This window comes from Pempheris klunzingeri, chromosome 8, assembly GCF_042242105.1.
Source record: "Pempheris klunzingeri isolate RE-2024b chromosome 8, fPemKlu1.hap1, whole genome shotgun sequence".
In the NCBI taxonomy this organism is placed as follows: Eukaryota; Metazoa; Chordata; class Actinopteri; order Acropomatiformes; family Pempheridae; genus Pempheris; species Pempheris klunzingeri.
Genome location: NC_092019.1, coordinates 613747 through 633746, shown reverse-complemented (window position 1 = coordinate 633746; position 20000 = coordinate 613747). Strand labels below are relative to the sequence as shown.

The 20000-nt window shown below is 48.7% G+C and overlaps 2 protein-coding genes and 1 long non-coding RNA gene across 3 annotated transcripts in view; all 3 read right to left on the bottom strand.

Moving 5' to 3' along the window:
• Nucleotides 1–155, bottom strand: part of LOC139204751 (uncharacterized) — a 1107-nt gene extending 952 nt beyond the window's left edge. Inside the window, exon 1 of the long non-coding RNA XR_011584447.1 lies at nucleotides 1–155. This exon is cut by the window's left edge and continues 20 nt beyond it. This is a non-coding gene — a long non-coding RNA (uncharacterized lncRNA).
• Nucleotides 156–652: 497 nt separating this feature from the next.
• LOC139204748 (semaphorin-4A-like) lies at nucleotides 653–9644 on the bottom strand. Its single transcript, XM_070834733.1, has 14 exons — nucleotides 9514–9644; nucleotides 7651–7811; nucleotides 7432–7494; nucleotides 6415–6513; nucleotides 5975–6071; nucleotides 5727–5849; nucleotides 3984–4111; nucleotides 3704–3885; nucleotides 3221–3359; nucleotides 2721–2910; nucleotides 2494–2609; nucleotides 1921–2084; nucleotides 1659–1729; nucleotides 653–1503 (listed from the first exon to the last, which is right to left on the bottom strand). Exons 1-14 carry the CDS (start codon nucleotides 9596–9598, stop codon nucleotides 716–718), a joined length of 2406 nt encoding a protein of 801 aa, XP_070690834.1. The 5' UTR covers nucleotides 9599–9644; the 3' UTR covers nucleotides 653–715.
• A 1898-nt stretch (nucleotides 9645–11542) lies between these two features.
• adam15 (ADAM metallopeptidase domain 15) overlaps nucleotides 11543–20000 on the bottom strand; it is a 35832-nt gene continuing 27374 nt past the window's right edge. The window contains exons 21-24 of the mRNA XM_070834732.1: nucleotides 19137–19245; nucleotides 18182–18250; nucleotides 12949–13076; nucleotides 11543–12791 (exon numbers count right to left, since the gene is read on the bottom strand). Of these exons, the coding sequence (XP_070690833.1) occupies nucleotides 12728–12791; nucleotides 12949–13076; nucleotides 18182–18250; nucleotides 19137–19245 (370 nt within the window). The 3' untranslated portion in view covers nucleotides 11543–12727. The remainder of the gene's footprint in view (nucleotides 12792–12948; nucleotides 13077–18181; nucleotides 18251–19136; nucleotides 19246–20000) is intronic.

Genomic DNA, 20000 nt, shown 5'->3' with positions numbered 1-20000 from the left:
TTATAAACCTGGACCCATCTTGTAATCATCACAGGAGGTTCACTGATCACAGTAGGTCCACTAAAAGAGCTTGTTTGATCCACTGACAGGCTCAGAGTGTTATTCTAAGTGTGTGACAGCATCATGGAAAGGATCCCTACAGAGAGAGACCTGGAAGATCCTTTTGGTTTAACCACAAACAGCACACACACCAGACTACATTCACTAAAACAGGGATTTTAGAGAACAGGACACAGGAGCTGCTGCCTTGATCAGTTTGTTTGTGTTATTTTGTGACTTATTAGACACAAATGAAACACAGTAACACAAACACACTGACTGATGGAGGCAGCAGCAGAGCAGCAGCTCCTGTGTCCTGTTCTCTAAAATCCCTGTTTTAGTGAATGTAGTCTGGTGTGTGTGCTGTTTGTGGGTAAACCAAAAGGATCTTCCAGGTCTCTCTCTGTAGGGATCCTTTCCATGATCCTGTCACACACTTAGAATAACACTCTGAGCCTGTCAGTGGATCAAACAAGCTCTTTTAGTGGACCTACTGTGATCAGGTGCAGTTGTCCCAAAGGATCACGTTGCAGCCATTGCAGCCCGTTTGGTGTCTGCTGGCTGAGGTGATCTACTGGACCAGTTCCAACACTTTTACTACCTACCAGTCACTCAGACACCAGGATGTGGACAGAGAGGATCATGGGTAGAAACACCACCTGTCACTAAAATGTTGTTACTCCATCATCTTCAGATCAGGACCAGCGTCCTGTGGGCTGCTCAGAGAGGGAACACTCTCCATAGATTGGTTTGTTTTGCCGCCGTCCTCTGGGCTGCACACAGGCTTCGTCTTGAGGCCAGTTCTCCTCTGGAGCCCCATGTGGATCCCACAGAGTATCAGGAGGCAGATGCAGGTCACCAGCAGGAGTGAAACCACAACCAGCTCACTGTGGTAACTCTTCTTCTCTGTGGACATCGACGGAGTGTCGCCCAGAGGCTCCCTCCAGGACCGGTAGTCTCCTCTGGAGGTCGGGGTGAAACCACCGTCCAAACCGCCGTCTCCAAAGTTGGTTGACAACTCAGAATCTTCTATATTGGAGTCGGTCTCGTCCTTTAAAATGGTCGTGAATGTATCACTTTCGTCCTTTATCACGTAGTCCTCTGGGTCTCCTGAAGGTGGGGTCGGAGAGGCCGCTGGCTCCTCCAGTTCCTCGTAGGACTCGTCTTTGTAGTTGGCCACACGGTCTTCGTCGGCCTTCAGGTCGGGCCGTACGGAGCGCGGAGAAACGACCTGTCGGACATCATAGCTAACAACTGCTTCCCTGTGCCCGCTCTCCTCTGCCTCGCAGCGGTACGTCCCGAAGGTGGCGGCGACGGCGAAGAAGCTCAGGCTGCCGTCGGCCGACTGGATGAAGAGAGTCTGTGGCAGGTGTTTGAATCGAGGGGAGGTCCAGGTGAGACGGGCCAGGCTGGAGGGGCTCTGACACTGAAGCCTCACCGCTTCATTCAAATGAACGCTGACCTCTGGAAGACAGAACATTTTAGTATTAATACAAGAGGAAGGTCACTGTTGTAAGTGAAAACGGATGCCCCTCAGATAATGTTAGTTATTTTAGAGACCCCCCCCCACTGCAGCACTAAATGAGGAGGTGCTTTCTGTTTTCCTGAGGATATCTTACCTGTGTCCGGGCTGCTCGTGGTTTCTCCTCCACATTTCTCCTCCACATTGCCAGCGTCTATGTCTTGAGTCCTGAGGAGCAAACCAATAGTCATGACTCTATTTTACTCACTCAAGATTCACTTCAGGCTGATTACAACACTAGATATCAAGTGCAGCTGGTCTCTGGTGCATCTCATTCCCATAATTCATCATATCGAATAACCTGCAAGTGTTATTAAATAATATCTAAATGTTGTCAGTGTGTTAAAGGTTTCACGTACAGGTCCTCGTGGCTGCCATCCAGACCAGTGCAGACCCTGCTTCTCCGACTCCATCCACACAGAGGATCTCTGGCCAGAACACACTGGCTGCATGTTCTGTAGATGGAGCACCTGGCCACAGGTACAGCGGTCACACCCTCCGATGTCCCCACGTAGAGCACTCCCTTCAGGACCAGAAAACACTGTGATGTGTACTGATAAACAAATATTCAGCTGATCCAGTCTCTTTGTACCTGGTAGGACTCGGTTTATATCTGAGTTTCTGACCCCAATGTAAACCCCTTTAGATCATAGGGAGGAATAAAAATAACTCATTTAGAGAAAACAGACTGAAAAGATGTGAATTTAGTAGAAATGTACAGACTCAGAAAGACAAAGTGAAGGAAAAACACCTGAAAGTGGATTTTGGACGTTTTCTTTCCACTAGTCTGAAAGAAGACGTTAAGGAAGCAAAATAGCCCAAAATCGAAAAAAATGATGAAGAACAATGTTTTAGTCTCCTCGTAAAAAACTAATAAGTCAGATCATGAGTGGACTCAGACCTCCAACCCGCCCCGGAGGTGTGAGGCTCACCTTGGAGGAGGAGAGGACGATGCTCTTGACCAGCTGTGGTTGTGTGAAGACCTGAATCTCCTCGACGACCTGCACACCCCGATCCAACAAAACCACTTTGTGGAGGAATCCGGACTCTGGACATCAGGGAGAGTTGATGAACATTTTTAAAAAGTATAAACCTAATAACATAACATAACGGCCTTTTTCAGGCTCGTCATCGTCCGTGCTTCAGTCTGACAGCTCACCTGTGAGAAGGAAAAGGACCGTGTACTGTTTTCCATCGGTTGCCTGCGTCCTCATCGCAGCCACGCGACTGTAGCGCCGCCCCGGGGAGACAACGACCGGTCCTCCTCCGAGAGGGTTCACACCGTCGCTGGTCAGGAAGCTCCTCTTCACCTCAGTCAGCTCTGAGTCTGAGGCGTTGTCCAGTCCACACTGTGGGGAGAGCATGGGGGGGTCACACACCAACATTTAATCACAAAGTTAAATCACACATCGTTTCAGCCTGGTGGACGTTTCCATCATGGCGGCTTTGGATGCTGCAGAAACAGCGAGTCTGGATGATTCTTCACTTCTCTGTCTGGTCTCCCCCCCCCAAGCCGGAGGCCTCTTGGCTGCCAGCCGGCTGGGAACCAGTGTCCACTGTAAACACGACTCTTCACTCAATGTCAATCTGAACTGCAAAAGTTTAAAATAAAAAACTATGACTGAACCTTTGTATATCTCCTACATGTGACCGTCCTACCTTTCCCAGGTACGAGTGTGTGTCCCGCGTTGGATTCCACTGGTGGGTCTTCATGTCGAACGCCCGGTAGCTCCCGGCGAACACCGTCCTGACGTCCTGCAGCTTAAAGACACACACGGCAGATTCTGGAGCCGACGGCCTGAACGGGACCAGAGAAAACAGGGTCGAGCGTCACATCGCTGACCGAACAGTTCCATTTGTGTTCAGTCCAGAAAAAACATTTGATGTTCACACAGTTGGATCTGATGGAAAAGGCTTCAGCTCGTCGGCCCGTTAACAAACACACAGGGAACCAATCAAATCTCACTTCAAATGGAAAATATATCACATGATGAGGAGGTCAGGGAGGGGCCGGCCACCCCCCCACATCACAGTAAACACAGATATATGAATTTAAATATGATCATATGTTTGGATTATTAGCATTACCCCCCCCCCAGTATGTTGACTGGCTGACTGGTACGTTGGCTCTCGGCTTCCTACCACTGAGAGGTGAAGACGCCGTAGAACAGCGTGTCGGAGGCGTCGGCGCCCTCTGGTGGTGGGAGGGTGAAGACGTCCTGGAGGATGTTGAAGGGGAGCTGTTTAGGGGACTGACAGAGCAGAGCGGCTTTGGTGAAGGACGTCCACTTCTTCTGCAGAGTCCTCTGACCGCCAACATCGTCCTGTGCAGCACAGAGGACAAACTTTACTGTCAGTGCTGTTGTTTGTCATCACGCCATCACGCCATCACGCCATCACGCCGCTCTCCGTTTACTGTCACCTTGCACACTTGGGCCACCCTGGCGATTCGCAGCTCGTCTACGAAGCTGAACTCTTTCCCAACCTCGGTGAAGAAGAAGTAGAGCTTCCTGTCTGACGGGTCCGACGACGAGCTGACAAACGTTGGCTCTGAAAAACAGGAAGTGATGACAGAGGCTGAGGGTGCTGTGCCATGTGGTTTGAAGTGGGGGGGTCGGAGACCACAGACGGTGCTCTGCCGAGAAACGTTCAGATGTTAACGCACGAATAATTTAAAGGGCCACAGGTGTGTTTTCACGTGTTGTGTCTAGACAGTTTATTTTTGGGTAAACATCCCATAATACTCTCACGTATCATGTCATGTATATCTGGTGTCAGCCTCGGCCTCAGCTCAACCATCTGCAACTGACCAACCGCCCCCAGTCAGTCAGACTAGGAAACACACATCCTCCACCCTCACCCTGAACACCGGTGTCCCACAGGGCTGCGTGCTGGGCCCCCTCCGGTCTACACCCACGACTGTCTACCCATCCATGCTACTAACACCCTCATCAAGTTCGCAGATGGCACAACGGTTGTGGGTGTGATCACCAATGACGACGAGTCTGACGTTCTAACAACAGTCTCATCTTAACACCAAAAAGACTAAAGAGATTGTTGTGGATTTCAGGAAGACCAGAAGAACTGATCCTAGTCCAGTTCACCCTGTCGGCTCTATTTCCTGAGGAAGAACCTCCCGGTGAACTTCTACAGACGCCGCACGAGGACATTTACTGGGCCCGACATCTCAGCAGGGTGGAGAGCCTCCTGGTAGCTTTAACCACAAACAACCAACACGTGGACGAGGAGATACTTAGAGGGAAAGAGGAAACGAATGGTCGGGGACAGAAAACAGGAAGTGAGCTGCCGGCTGCTCTGTGGTTTGGCTGAAAGCCTGTGAGGTGAAAGAAATGTTTGTGATGTTATTATGAGGTTTTCTTTTTTTGTTTTCCTGTAACAGCTTTACTGAGAATGCTGGACACTGAAGCACCACAGCAGAGTTTCTAAGGAGATCCATAAAAAGTAGAATAAACTGTTGTATCTTATCAATGAACTGTTCACTGATATTTTCAGTATCATCATTATGTGACTTCTCAGATAGTTTGTGTGTTACAGAAATATTATGTTGGATTTAAACTAACTCATCAAAACACCAAAGTCACTCAGTAACACAGACACACTGACTGATGGAGCAGCAGCTCTAAAATCCCTGTTTTAGTGAATGTAGTCTGGTGTGTGTGCTGTTTGTGGTTAAACCAAAAGGATCTTCCAGGTCTCTCTCTGCAGGGATCTGGAGAGCCCAGAGTCAGAGAGAGACCACCTGACCAATCAGAGCCGTTCCCTTTCACAACCTGCATGATGTCATCAGGAAGGAGGGGCTAAGGCCAGACACCTGGGCTCCGTTTAGATCTGAGAAACTCTCACAAACTTTATGGACTAAAGTTACTTCTGGGGTCACGGCTCGTGGCAGGGGAGGCTTTAGGGCGGGGCTACCTGCCGACTAACCAATCAAAGGAGGTCCTCATGCGGGTGACGCCCCGGTTATCAGAGCGACCCTGTGCCTCTGGACGTCACCCCGACAGCGATCATGTCTCGCTTTGCTGTCTGACACCTTTATTTTTTCCTCTTCCTCTTTTTCTCCTCGTCTGACTCACCACAACACTTTGCTCTCTGTTTGTTTCTGCTCCTTCAGTCTAACCAACAGGTCTAATCTGGTTCCTCTCACCCTCCAGCAGGCTGACAGACGTGTCCTGGCTGACGTCATGGCGGCCATCTTTGCTGAAGTGTCGGGAGATCTCCGGGTTGACTCCTCTGAAGTCGGTTGTTGTGGCGGTGAACAGCTCGCCGTCTGCACGCGGACAAACAGAGCAGCTGAGGTTGTTAATAAAGGGTTTAAACACGCGTGTGCATTCATAGTTCATCAGGGTGTTTGGACCCCGTTCTTCTTCTGTGGTGGTAACTCAGCACACTGACCGACGGTGATGGCGGTGTTTCTCTGGAAGGGGCTGAATGGGCACCGAGCTTTAGATTTGGCGCCGTCACTCTGGACCAGCGAGAAGGTTCTGGTGTCCTGCCGGAGATGAACACACAGAGGCTGAACCGGGGAAAATGTAAAAGCTCCATCAGGCTGCTGGCCAGGTGTAGAAGGTACCGCATGACTCTGAGAGGAAAACTAAAAACACTAAAGAAAATAATTTGTGATCAAACTCGTTCGGTGAGTGGGACCTGAAGACGTCTCCACCAGACTCTGCTCAGAAAACGTCGCGTTTAGAAGCTCAAATGAAATCATTTTGATTTCAGTGTTCACAGTTTTGCTCGCACGTGTCCGTCATGTGATGGTGACGCTGCCGTCGCCACGGTAACGGCTTAAAACCGATGATGCAGGCTTGCGTTCAGCGTCTGCGGTGACTTACGATGTAGGTGTCATGGGGGCTGTAGGCGTAGCTGCCACAGGCGTACAGATGGGTGGAGTTCATTGGCTGCAAAACGTGCACGAAGTTTGGACAGTCGACCTGCAGACAGACAGACAGACAGACAGACAGGCAGGCAGACAGGCAGGCAGTCTTATTATTAACTCATTGTGTCTCTGTTCTGCTCTGTGTAAATTCAGTGAACTGCTGCTGTGGTTGATGTCGGTGCTGCAGCACACGGTGGTGAAGAGCTGAATGTGGAGCATAGAGAGTGTGGTGATCAATAAATACACTCTGAGACCTGCAGCACTGTGACTTGGTGTGTTTTAAAGGGTCAGTTCACATCCAACATAACATCTGTGTAACCTTCCTAATGGAGGCAGCAGCAACCACTCTGTTCTGTGAGGTCAAATTCTGTTTTTATGAATGTAGTCTGGTGGAATAATTAGTGAGTGTTGTACTGTTCACAGTGATATGATGTCTATTAATAATAAATGTTAACAGAGAACTCCAGTACTTTAGTCCACTGTTTCTACCCCTGGTCTGTCTGAGTGACTGGTAGGTAGTAAAAGTGTTGGAACTGGTCCAGTAGATCACCTCAGCCAGCAGCCACCAAACGGGCTGCAATGGCTGCAACGTGATCCTTTGGGACAACTGCACCTGATCACAGTAGGTCCACTAAAAGAGCTTGTTTGATCCACTGACAGGCTCAGAGTGTTATTCTGAGTGTGTGACAGCATCATGGAAAGGATCCCTACAGAGAGAGACCTGGAAGATCCTTTTGGTTTAACCACAAACAGCACACACACCAGACTACATTCACTAAAACAGGGATTTAAGAGCTGCTGCCTCCATCAGAGACTTTGGTGTTTTAAAGGGTTATTTTGTAATAAATAAAAATCCACCAGAGGAATCCCATCGGCTGTTTGTGGAGGGAATCAGGGGGACGCTGACTTCCTGGTCGGCCACCAGAAACATCACCATCATGACAGCGTTTGACGGAGACGGGTTCATATTTACCGTATCGTTCTTCCCTTTGCCTTTACAGTCGTTAATTTCACTGTCAGATGGACTCCAGACCACCTGGACGACAGACAGACAGACAGGCAGACAGACAGGCAGGCAGACAGACAGACAGACAGACAGACAGAAGGATGTTATGGGTTAATGAAGGACTAAGCTCAGTTCATGTATGAAGCAGTGCATCATGGGATTGAAAGTGAACCGACTCTGGCTCACCTTCCTGTTCAGGCTGATGACATCACTCTGACTGACGTCCAATGAGAGCACGGCGTCCCGCGCCCCCACGTACAGGGTGGATCCGTCGGCGCTGAGCAGCAGTGTGGTTGTGTAGCGGACGCCGGGGAGGGTGAAGTGGACCAGAGGTCTGTCTGCAGAGTCTGAAACCACAGAGACAGCAAAGGCACCGTGAGGCGTTCAAGGACCCGTGTGGAAGCTGCGCGCTGTTCGGCGCCTCACACTGCAGGTGTGTTTCTGAACTTTCATCTTTTGTCATCAGCCTTTTTTCCATTTGCTCAGCGGTCGTGATCGTTTGCTCACAGAGCCCCCGCCTTCCCATCATGCACCTCACCTTGGCAGGCAGGCTCACCTCGTTAATGTCATGGGGTTTTCACACAGTTCAGTTCGATGGGGGCTAAACAAAGACCCTGCTACAGTTAAACAGAGCACAGAGTGATCAATAATAACATCAGCACTCAGCGATGGCACCACTTCCTGTTACCGAGGGCGACCGCAGGGAGGAAGTGGTTCAGAGCTGCTGCCTCGTCTGATCAGCCTGATCCTGTCATGCCAGGAGGACTTCCTGTGATGTCACACTCATGGGGGCGTGGCCAACAGATCTTCAGTTCACAACGGAACGTTTATAAAACATCATTTAATGGTAACGAGGGACGCGTTTGGTGGGCGACACGAAAGACACAAGTAACACGAAATGTAAGCGTTGGCCCCAATTAGCACCAGCGTTAGCCCCAGTTAGCACCAGCGTTAGCCCCAGTTAGCACCAGCGTTAGCCCCAGTTAGCACCAGCGTTAGCCCCAGTTAGCACCAGCGTTAGCCCCAATTAGCACCAGCGTTAGCCCCAGTTAGCACCAGCATTAGCCCCAGTTAGCACCAGCTCCTTTGTCATTGTGTTCATCCAGAATATCCAAATGACGCAATGCAAATATTTGCTTCATGTTTAGTTCACATTACACACACACACACACACACACACACACACACACACACACACACACACACACTGAACAACAGCTGACTCCAACCTGCACTGAGCTCCAGTCTGACTGATGTTAAACACTGAACAGCTGGTGTTCACATAGATTACTGATAGATTATTGATAGATTATTGACGCTCCCACAGCTCCGACTGCTTCCCTCCATCCACACCACCTTTACCTCCAGGAGGCCACGCCCACTCAGAGACAGGAAGTGGAGACCTTTCAGACCTCTGGACAGTAGCCTGTAGTGACACATCTGTAGTTATAGAGGATCTTTGGTTACGCTAAGCTAAAATAAACTAAGCTAAGCGGCTGCTAGCTGTAGCCTTATGGTTAGCGTACCGACATGAGAGCGGAGTGGAGTCAAACTAAACTCCAGGCTGATCAGAGCTCACTTCCTGTCTGATCATGTGACCAGACTGTCACAGCTCTGACTCAAACACTGAGAGGAAACACGACGACTGACACACGAGGCGTTTCCACATTAACGTCTAATAAGAGACGTGGTCACACAGTGACTGACGTCGAGTCGACTGTTACTGATCATCTGTTCATTTCAAGTCAGTTTTTAAACATCACAAATGATTTAAATTCACTTTTTCCAGCTTCTCAAAGCTCACTCTTCGATCTTCTGCTACGATTAGAAACTGGACGTCTTTCATGGGACAAAATATGTGAAGACGCACCCCAAAAATATTTAGTGAAGAGAAATAAATGGAAGGTGGTCAGTTAACAAAACCTCTGAGAAATAAAGAAAAGATACTGATGAGAGTTTAAAACACTGAATCCACCATCAGCTCTAACACACAGGAAAAGAGGAGACTAAGTGATCGATGATGGATCAGAAATGATTGTTTGGACTTACTGAGGAGGAAGGAGGTTCGAGGAGGCAGCGAGCCGGCGGAGCTCAGCAGGCCGACGGAGAGGAGGAGGAGGACGGATGGAGTCATGGTGAAGGTGGAGGGAGAGGAGGATGAAGACCGAGATGTGATTCCTCCTCAGCTCGAAACGTGTCGACTCTCTGAGCTGAAAGAGCGACTGTGAAGAAACAGAGAAGAAGAAGAAGAGCTCATCACGACTTCCTCCTCACTGTGGTCAGAGGTCGGGGGGGGGGGGGGGGGGCAGGAAGTGGTTTCTCTAAGTGTCTTTGTGCTTCTCAGTAAACCGATTAGAGAAGAGACGTTTTCAGTTTCTCCTGTTGATTCACTTCATCCTATTTCACATCCTCTTCGTCTCTGTGGTTTCACTCTGACCAATCAGACGCCGCTGTCCTGCAGGTGTGCTCTGCGTGTCCCAGTCACCTGACTCAGTCACCTGACCTGGGCTCCTGTACGCACAGTCCCAGCCCTGCCTCTCCAGTATCAGATCCCCTGAAGCTGACTGAGACTGCAGGTCTGTTTCATGGTTCCTGCCCAGAGCACAGATGAACTCTTTTTATGTTGGAACGGACGTATTGTCATTATTGGAGACGATGTAAACAAGAACATAGGAGAAATAACCGCATGGATTATGATCGTAAATGGGCGAAGAAGTGACGCCCACCTGTCCCACAGGGGAGCAGAGCAGGAACCACAGAAGAAGAAATGAAGGTCAACATAGACATTCTGGACTTTGGACTTAAACTGCACACTGTTGATCATACAGTTTGTTTGTCTCAGTGATTTTATGTCTGAGGAAAATGTTAACATTACGTTAGCCGCTGGCTAGCTAGCTAAGCCTCAGTGGCTTCTAGACGCCAGCGGCGAGGAGTCTTTTGGCGTCGATGAGATGTTGACGTCGCTGAGACGCTGCGTTCTCAAAACATAACCACTGAACACCGAACATCACCGACACGACTTCCTGCGTCGTAACCACGAACCCACATGTTCCATTTTAAGGCTGCGTCACATCAGGAGCACAGAAAGAGATGTGAAAGACTACCTGACCAATCAGAGCCCACCATCTTTCACAGTCTGCGTGATGTCATCTGGAGGGAGGGGCTAGGGACAGATTGGACTTTAGATTGTAACCCTAGATCTGTGAAAGGTTTGGTTTAGGGGCTAAGGGCACATCTAGGGTCCTGGTTATGGCTAATAAACCGAAGTGTACGTAGGCGACCTCTGATGGGCCTTAAAATAACACCGGGAACAGAGCGGGAGTCAGATGGCGTCTTATAGAGGTCGACAAACAGCGTGACGGTCGGGGGGACGAATGCGTCAAATACGACTTCACCCTGGACGCTGAGTAACTTTTAATGTCCTTACTTCAGCCGCGATACAAGATTTTCTTCTCACGTTCTACGAGAAAAACCAAACGTCAACACCGACTTATTTTCACTGACAAAACTTACATCACGTACGTAAAGTAACTTTTAACGCAACTTCACTTTTGTACGTTTACATTTGAACCCAAACCATCATCTTTTCCCTAAACTAACCAAACTGCTGAATTACTTCACATACATAACTACTTTGCTTGCTTGTGTCCGCTGCCCGTCCCTCCAGCAGGGGGCGCTGAAAACACTCAATCATTTAGGACGACTTTATAATGTGTAACAAGATCATAACTCCAAATTATGTTATCAGTAAAACATGAGCGTCAGTCCGAGTCTGTTTCTTTGCAGATGATGTGGTTCTGTAGGTTCATTAGACTCACCAGCTCTGTAGTGTGTTTACGCTACTTAATTAGTGTGACGCTGGATTTTGTAACAGTTTGTTTGATGTTCAGTGATCCAGATTTATTTTTCTTTTTTAGGGATTTATTTCTTTGACGTCGGCTTCAGATGAAGAACTATCGTTGTTAAATCGGCCTTTAAAAATCCCGGACTGGTCGGCGTTTGAAGGAAGAGACATTTGAAGGAAGAGCTCTGTTGATACCAGCTCAGGTAAAAAAGGCAAATAAAAAGACTTTCAAAATAAAAGCACAGATCTGATGAATCTTACAGCATCTTTTATCTTTTACATTCTTTGGCGTAATGTTACGAACATGATTACATTCCTGGCTGATGAACATCTCAAGGTGGGTTAGAAAAATAAAAATCCAGCACAGATTCTCTCAACATGTCCCCGCAGAACCAGATGGGTTACTGGGACTGAACCAGTTCTCCCACTAAGGCTCTTGGTCCACCTGCAGGCTGAAGTCCGATGTGGATCTCAGGAAACGTTCGTCCGGCCGTCCGCGAGAAACAAGTTTGTAGGTAATTATAAAGAAAACAATCGAGAATTGCAAGAAAAAAGTCACGACACTGAGGAAAAGTTGTGATATTTAAAGGATACAGTCGTAAATTTTAAACATTAAAGTGTTATTTAATGACCTCTTGTGGTTCTACAACTTTATTCTCACAACATCACAACTTTTCTCATATTCTGGCTTTTTCCCATAAAACGACCTCATTTTGAAATGTCAACACATTCAGTCTTTCTTTAGAAAATATAAAGATTGTTTTTCCTCAAAATATTAAATTGTTTTCCAACAAAAGTCCCGCAGCGTTTCCTCGTCAGCTTCTAACAGACTGTTTGATGGAGAGGAGTTCATGATGACCATCGGATGTCAGTTTAGTCCATCTGAGAACGACTGAGTCCTGTTGAAAGCAGCAGAAGCTTCAGTCCGAGTCAACGACCACATTTCATCCTGTTCAAAGACGTTAAGTCGTCCGAAGAAAAACCATGTTGCTAAAAAACTGTCTGAAAGTTAGAAAATATTTTCCAGAGGTCCTGCAAAGGGCCCAGGGCCACAGTTTGGGAACCACTCACAGGTTCGATTCCCGTCTCTGAGCAAGGCACTGAACTCCAGGGGCCTGCAGGGTGCGCTGCACCGCCGGCACAAGACACTTTAATGTGACATCGTCTCCTGCGGCCCGAGGTCAGAGGTCAGAGGTCAGAGGTCAGAGGTCAAAGGTCAGAGGTCAAAGGTCAGAGGTCAAAGGTCAGAGGTCGGGGGGTGATTCCCGTCCGCGGTGCAGCTGAGCAAGGCACTGAGCTGTTAAACACTTATATACAGTTTGTGAGGAGTCCGGCGACTGACGACGTCATCCTCATCTTCATCCTCATCCTCATCTTCATCTTCGGCGGAGGGATCGTCTCCGATCACTCGTGCGGACGTCAGAGCGGCGACGAGGCGACTTTCTGAGGGTTTGAGGGTCGAAGCGGAGGAGCGGGGGGGCGTCTGCAGAGACACAAAGCAACAGTCAGCTTCTGTTCAACCACCAATAAAGGTGACGACTGAAGGGAGGCGGCTGTGGAGGCTCGTCACCTGGTTATCTTTTCTAATTCAACGTCCAATCAAATTAACCTGCAACTATCAAGGATCGATTCAGTTTTACCTGTGGGGGCCGGCTGCAGGTGCGACGGCTCCGTGTGGTGGCGGTTTGGCGTTGGACGAGTAGGCGGGGGGGTGAGGGGGGACGGGCGGGCGGGACGCCGGGACCAGAGGGCGGGGCTTTACGGGCACCTGAAGAGAGCATCATGGGAAAATACATCAGCTGCCAAAAATAATTAATTATTGTTCTAATGATGCGGTGGACTCTTGGACCACAGACCACCACAGACCACCACAGACCACCACAGACCAACACAGACCACCACAGACCAACACAGACCAACACAGACCACCACAGACCACCACAGACCACCACAGACCAACACAGACCAACACAGACCACCACAGACCAACACAGACCACCACAGACCAACACAGACCAACACAGACCACCACAGACCAACACAGACCACCACAGACCAACACAGACCAACACAGACCAACACAGACCACCACAGACCAACACAGACCAACACAGACCACCACACCTCAGGGCGCCATTTTACTTTCCACCATTACAGAAATATGAGTCCTGACTGTTGCTGTGCCTCTTCCAGTCTCAGATACTTCAGTTTCACCCTGAACCTCTCACCTGAACCTCTCACCTGAACCTCTCACCTGAACCTCTCACTTGAACCTCTCACTTGAACCTCTCACCTGCACCTCTCACCTGAACCTCTCACTTGAACCTCTCACCTGAACCTCTCACCTGAACCTCTCACCTGAACCTCTCACTTGAACCTCTCACCTGAACCTCTCACCTGAACCTCTCACCTGAACCTCTCACCTGAACCTCTCACTTGAACCTCTCATCTGAACCTCTCACTTGAACCTCTCACCTGAACCTCTCACTTGAACCTCTCACCTGAACCTCTCACCTGAACCTCTCACTTGAACCTCTCACCTGAACCTCTCACCTGAACCTCTCACCTGAACCTCTCACCTGAACCTCTCACCTGAACCTCTCACTTGAACCTCTCACCTGAACCTCTCACCTGAACCTCTCACTTGAACCTCTCACCTGAACCTCTCACTTGAACCTCTCACCTGAACCTCTCACCTGAACCTCTCACCTGAACCTCTCACCTGAACCTCTCACTTGAACCTCTCACCTGAACCTCTCACCTGAACCTCTCACCTGAACCTCTCACCCTGAACCTCTCACCTGAACCTCTCACCTGAACCTCTCACCTGAACCTCTCACTTGAACCTCTCACCTGAACCTCTCACTTGAACCTCTCACTTGAACCTCTCACCTGAACCTCTCACCTGAACCTCTCACCTGAACCTCTCACCTGAACCTCTCACCTGAACCTCTCACCTGAACCTCTCACTTGAACCTCTCACCTGAACCTCTCACTTGAACCTCTCACCTGAACCTCTCACCTGAACCTCTCACTTGAACCTCTCACCTGAACCTCTCACCTGAACCTCTCACTTGAACCTCTCACTTGAACCTCTCACCTGAACCTCTCACCTGAACCTCTCACTTGAACCTCTCACCTGAACCTCTCACCTGAACCTCTCACCTGAACCTCTCACTTGAACCTCTCACCTGAACCTCTCACCTGAACCTCTCACCTGAACCTCTCACCTGAACCTCTCACTTGAACCTCTCATCTGAACCTCTCACTTGAACCTCTCACCTGAACCTCTCACTTGAACCTCTCACCTGAACCTCTCACCTGAACCTCTCACTTGAACCTCTCACCTGAACCTCTCACCTGAACCTCTCACCTGAACCTCTCACCTGAACCTCTCACCTGAACCTCTCACTTGAACCTCTCACCTGAACCTCTCACCTGAACCTCTCACCTGAACCTCTCACTTGAACCTCTCACCTGAACCTCTCACTTGAACCTCTCACCTGAACCTCTCACCTGAACCTCTCACCTGAACCTCTCACCTGAACCTCTCACTTGAACCTCTCACCTGAACCTCTCACCTGAACCTCTCACCTGAACCTCTCACCCTGAACCTCTCACCTGAACCTCTCACCTGAACCTCTCACCTGAACCTCTCACTTGAACCTCTCACCTGAACCTCTCACTTGAACCTCTCACTTGAACCTCTCACCTGAACCTCTCACCTGAACCTCTCACCTGAACCTCTCACCTGAACCTCTCACCTGAACCTCTCACCTGAACCTCTCACTTGAACCTCTCACCTGAACCTCTCACCTGAACCTCTCACTTGAACCTCTCACCTGAACCTCTCACCTGAACCTCTCACTTGAACCTCTCACCTGAACCTCTCACCTGAACCTCTCACTTGAACCTCTCACCTGAACCGTTGGGATGCTTTAAGTCCGTCCTAATAAACGTCCATTTATCAGATATTCTGATTCACTCACTCACCACTGTTCTCTCACAGTTTTTGATTTTAATTTATCGAAGGGATTCAAAGCTTGTGCTGTGTTTCAAATTAAAAGCCTTGTCATAGTAAACTTTTAATGTGAAACATCTGCAGGAAGTGCTGATGGTAGCGAACAAAAAAACAGCAAAGCAGAACTGACGGAGATTAATGAGAGAATATTGTTAAACTGGTAAAACTGACACCAGGTAATGAACCGGCCAGGTGTCACTCACTCTTCCTTCAACCACACCTCAGTAACCAGATGCCACCTTCATCAGTCAGCCCACAACGTCTTCACTTCCAAAGACGCACAGACTTTCCAAAAATGTGCTTCTGTTCAAAAAAACCTTCTAAAACTGTCCTGACTTCCTAAAAACATCTAGATTTTAAGCTCATAGTATTAAAACTCACCGCGGCGGCCTGAGCGCGATTAATGAATAAAATAATCGTAGAAGTATCGGTGTCAGTTTACAGTCCAATCACGTTCTTTCTACATGCTAAGCACATGCGAGCTACATGCTAGCAGCCTCCAGCGTGCAGCTGTGGTGTACCTGTGCAGGCGTGACGGGGTCGGGGGGGAGCGGCTTGTTGGGCGGAGCTGGTCGACTCGCCAGCAGCTGGAAGGTTAGTGAGGAGGAAGAGAGAAGCTTGAGAAAGACGAGAAGATGTTTCACACTTCCTGTCTGATAATGTCAGGAGGTCAGTGAAGGCAGCACGCTGAGAGGAGCTCTTTCTGTTTCAGTTTCATTAGTGCTGCATGCAGAAACAGTCCGTCTGGAAAGGCCCGGTCACACCAACATTAACCCCCCCATGATCCTCTGTGTCCTCATCCTGGTGTGTGAGTGACTGGTAGGTAGTAAAAGTGTTGGAACTGGTCCAGTAGATCACCTCAGCCAGCAGACACCAAACGGGCTGCAATGGCTGCAACGTGATCCTTTGGGACAACTGCACCTGATCACAGTAGGTCCACTAAAAGAGCTTGTTTGATCCACTGACAGGCTCAGAGTGTTATTCTAAGTGTGTGACAGCATCATGGAAAGGATCCCTACAGAGAGAGACCTGGAAGATCCTTTTGGTTTAACCACAAACAGCACACACACCAGACTACATTCACTAAAACAGGGATTTTAGAGAACAGGACACAGGAGCTGCTGCGACTTGTGTTTTAAAGGGTTATTTAAGATCCCACCTACATGATCTAACAACAAACCTTCTGAGTCCCTCGTCACCCTCCCATGTGGTCTGGCGGTGGGAAGTTAACCCTCCGGTTCTAAAGTAGCTGTAACATTAGCGTGTTACAGCCTGGTAGCTGTTGGGCTGACTTCCGTCTGTTTGGACACAACGAGCAGCTCAGCGTCACCGTGAGCTGGTCTGTCAGAAATAACTCCTGGTGAACTAACTTCAGCAGGTCTAACTTCCCCCACCAGGGGCTGAACCCTGACCACTAGACCACATGGTTGATCGGTCACCTTCTGTGAAACTAGCTGAAGCACTGAGACGTCCAACTGTCTGTGAACTACACAACACATCAAACACAACATCAACTTTTTCTGGAGTTGGATTCATCTTCATATTTTTGCTTGTGGTGTGATTGGGCTCAATACCATCATCATCGTCATCATCATCGTCATCATCATCGTCATCATCATCTTCACTGAACTGAACTGAGAATTATAATATAAATCAGTTTTACTTCCTTCCTCCAATCAGCAGGCGTGTGAAGGCACCACAGTGACTTTACATTGAACACAAGCATTAAGAATCATTTTATCTTCATTTTGACATTCGGACGTATTATCAGTTTTTTTATGATGAACTTTTTCCAAAATGTTTAAGAGCCAGATTTAGTTTTTAGTTGTAGACGGTTAAATTTAAAGTCGTTGTCCTGCCCCCATAAACCACCTGGATCTCCACACACACACACACACTGCAGACAGGAAGTCGACACACCACAGGTAGGACGACCGTACCTGGTTGGGGGGGTCGGGGGGCAGAGGCTTGGTGGGGGGGGCTGGACGCTGTTAAACAGATTGAAGCAGCAGGTCAGAGTTCAATCAAAGCTTTTCTGGTTCTTCACGACCGTCTTATTTTTCTCTTCGATTGTACGGTGGAAACAATCAGGGTATTAAATCATTTAAAGGGACAGTTCAGATTTGTCAGTGATTTGCTGGATTGTGGTCAGGAAACATGAACAGCAGCACACAGAGAGCTACAGAAGCCCTCAGAGGTTCGGCTCCTGATCGTCACCTGAGAAAAAACCCTTTTGGCAGGTGAAACATTTTCCGATCGTGACGCCACAGTAACCCAGGTTGTAGCTGTCGTTTAGCTAGCGGGCTAACAGCTAACATCGTTTAGCTAGCGGGCTAACAGCTAACATCGTTATAGCTAGCGGCAGATTAGCAACAGTTAAAATACGTTTCTGGCCAAGAGAAAGACGTGAAAACATCTGAACTAGCCCTTTACTGTCACACCACATCAACATGCAGCATGTTTTCACTGACTCTTCAGCCCGGGGGTCTTCACAGGTCCGCCCCACTGACCGGGGACCTGATCCAGGTCTCAGGTCTGTGTCTGCTACCGTGATGTGTTCACTGTCATCACGTCCAGTCTGTGACATCAGGGTGGTAATTAACATTAAAGCGTTGTGGGGACTCCACCGCCCGCCGAGCCTGAAACTAACGTTTGGGACCTGTGAAGACCAGGACAGACCAGGACAGACCAGGACAGACCACAACAGACCACGACAGACCACGACAGACCACACCAGACCACGACAGACCACACCAGACCACGACAAACCAGGACAGACCACGACAGCAACTGGACACAACAGGACGACGAGACGGACACTGTTAGCGTAGCCTCCAGGTGAGGTGGGTTACCTGTGGTGGGGGTTTTAGGGCGGGGTCAGGGGGGAGTGGCTTAGTGGGAGGAGCAGGTCTGTCATGAACCTGATAGGAGAGAAAACAGGAAGCAGAGCAGAGTGACAGCTGATACATGCACTGAAGAGCAGCGTCCACCAGAGGTCAAAGGTCAACAGGCAGGTGTGTTAGTGAGGTTAGTTCACTGTCTGTAATAACAGTGGGACAGTCCAGTGTCTGTGGTTAGTTCACTGTCTGTAACAACAGTGGGACAGTGTCTGTGGTTAATTCACTGTCTGTAATAACAGTGGGACACTCCAGTGTCTGTGGTTAGTTCACTGTCTGTAATAACAGTGGTACAGTCCAGTGTCTGTGGTTAGTTCACTGTTTGTAACAACAGTGGGACAGTGTCTGTGGTTAGTTCACTGTCTGTAATAACAGTGGGACAGTGTCTGTGGTTAGTTCACTGTCTGTAATAACAGTGGGACAGTGTCTGTGGTTAGTTCACTGTTTGTAATAACAGTGGGACAGTCCAGTGTCTGTGGTTAGTTCACTGTCTGTAATAACAGTGGTACAGTCCAGTGTCTGTGGTTAGTTCACTGTTTGTAACAACAGTGGGACAGTGTCTGTGGTTAGTTCACTGTCTGTAATAACAGTGGGACAGTGTCTGTGGTTAGTTCACTGTCTGTAATAACAGTGGGACAGTGTCTGTGGTTAGTTCACTGTTTGTAACAACAGTGGGACAGTCCAGTGTCTGTGGTTAGTTCACTGTCTGTAATAACAGTGGGACAGTGTCTGTGGTTAGTTCACTGTCTGTAATAACAGTGGGACAGTGTCTGTGGTTAGTTCAGGAGTGTTTGTGGTTACTGAGTGGCATTACACTGTGGCAGAAGGTAAGACGCCCCACCTGGACCAGGTGATGGCACAGGTAAGGATGGTACCTGGGAGTCTGTGGAGGCGGGGTTGCTATGGTTACCTCTTTGTTGGGCGGGGTCAGCGGGATGTCCGTCGGTGGGTTCAGGGTGTATCTCAGGGGTCGGACCTGCTCTCCGTTCCTGTCGTCCACTCGCTCCATCGCCGGCGTCCTGATGACACGTTACATTTAACAGAACGTCAACAGACAGACAGACAGACAGACAGACAGACAGACAGAGAAAAACACTGTTTCAGACTGTCGGAGCTCTGAGACCAAACCAGGAAGTAACTTGCAGACTGATCCATGGCGACTCATTAATGACTCAACTGTAAAAGTACACAGTAAAACACTGCGTCAGCAGTAAAAGTACTGCCAGTACACAGTAAAAAGCTAATTTTGAACATTTCGGCTCAAACTGCAGCTGATGATTCTTTTCATTCTGGATTCTTCTGCTGATCACTTTCTCCATCAGTGTATTGATCGTTTGGTTTGTATAAAAGGTGAAAACAGTGACTGACGTTGTGGTAAAAAGTAGAAGCACTTTGAGATCTGTACTGTCAGATATAAAGTGCATTATTATTATTATTAGAATATTTCCCTGAGTTCAGATGCAGTTAAATTAGAAAGTAGCTTAAAAAAAACAGACTCAAGTGAAGCTCAGGAGCTAAAACATCACCACAGCACATCCACCAGGTCACATGAACACAACAGCTACAGCTGGTGGAAGCAGACGCTCAACACGAGGAGTTCAGGGTCCCTGAAACTGTGTTGGATGAGTTTCTGTGGGTCTGACAGACATGTAGGAGCAACTAACGACAGGCTAAAGCACTCCGTCCAACAAACAGACTTAAAGCTGCACCTCTCTGTTCTCTGTGTCCTCATCCTGGTGTCTGAGTGACTGGTAGGTAGTAAAAGTGTTGGAAC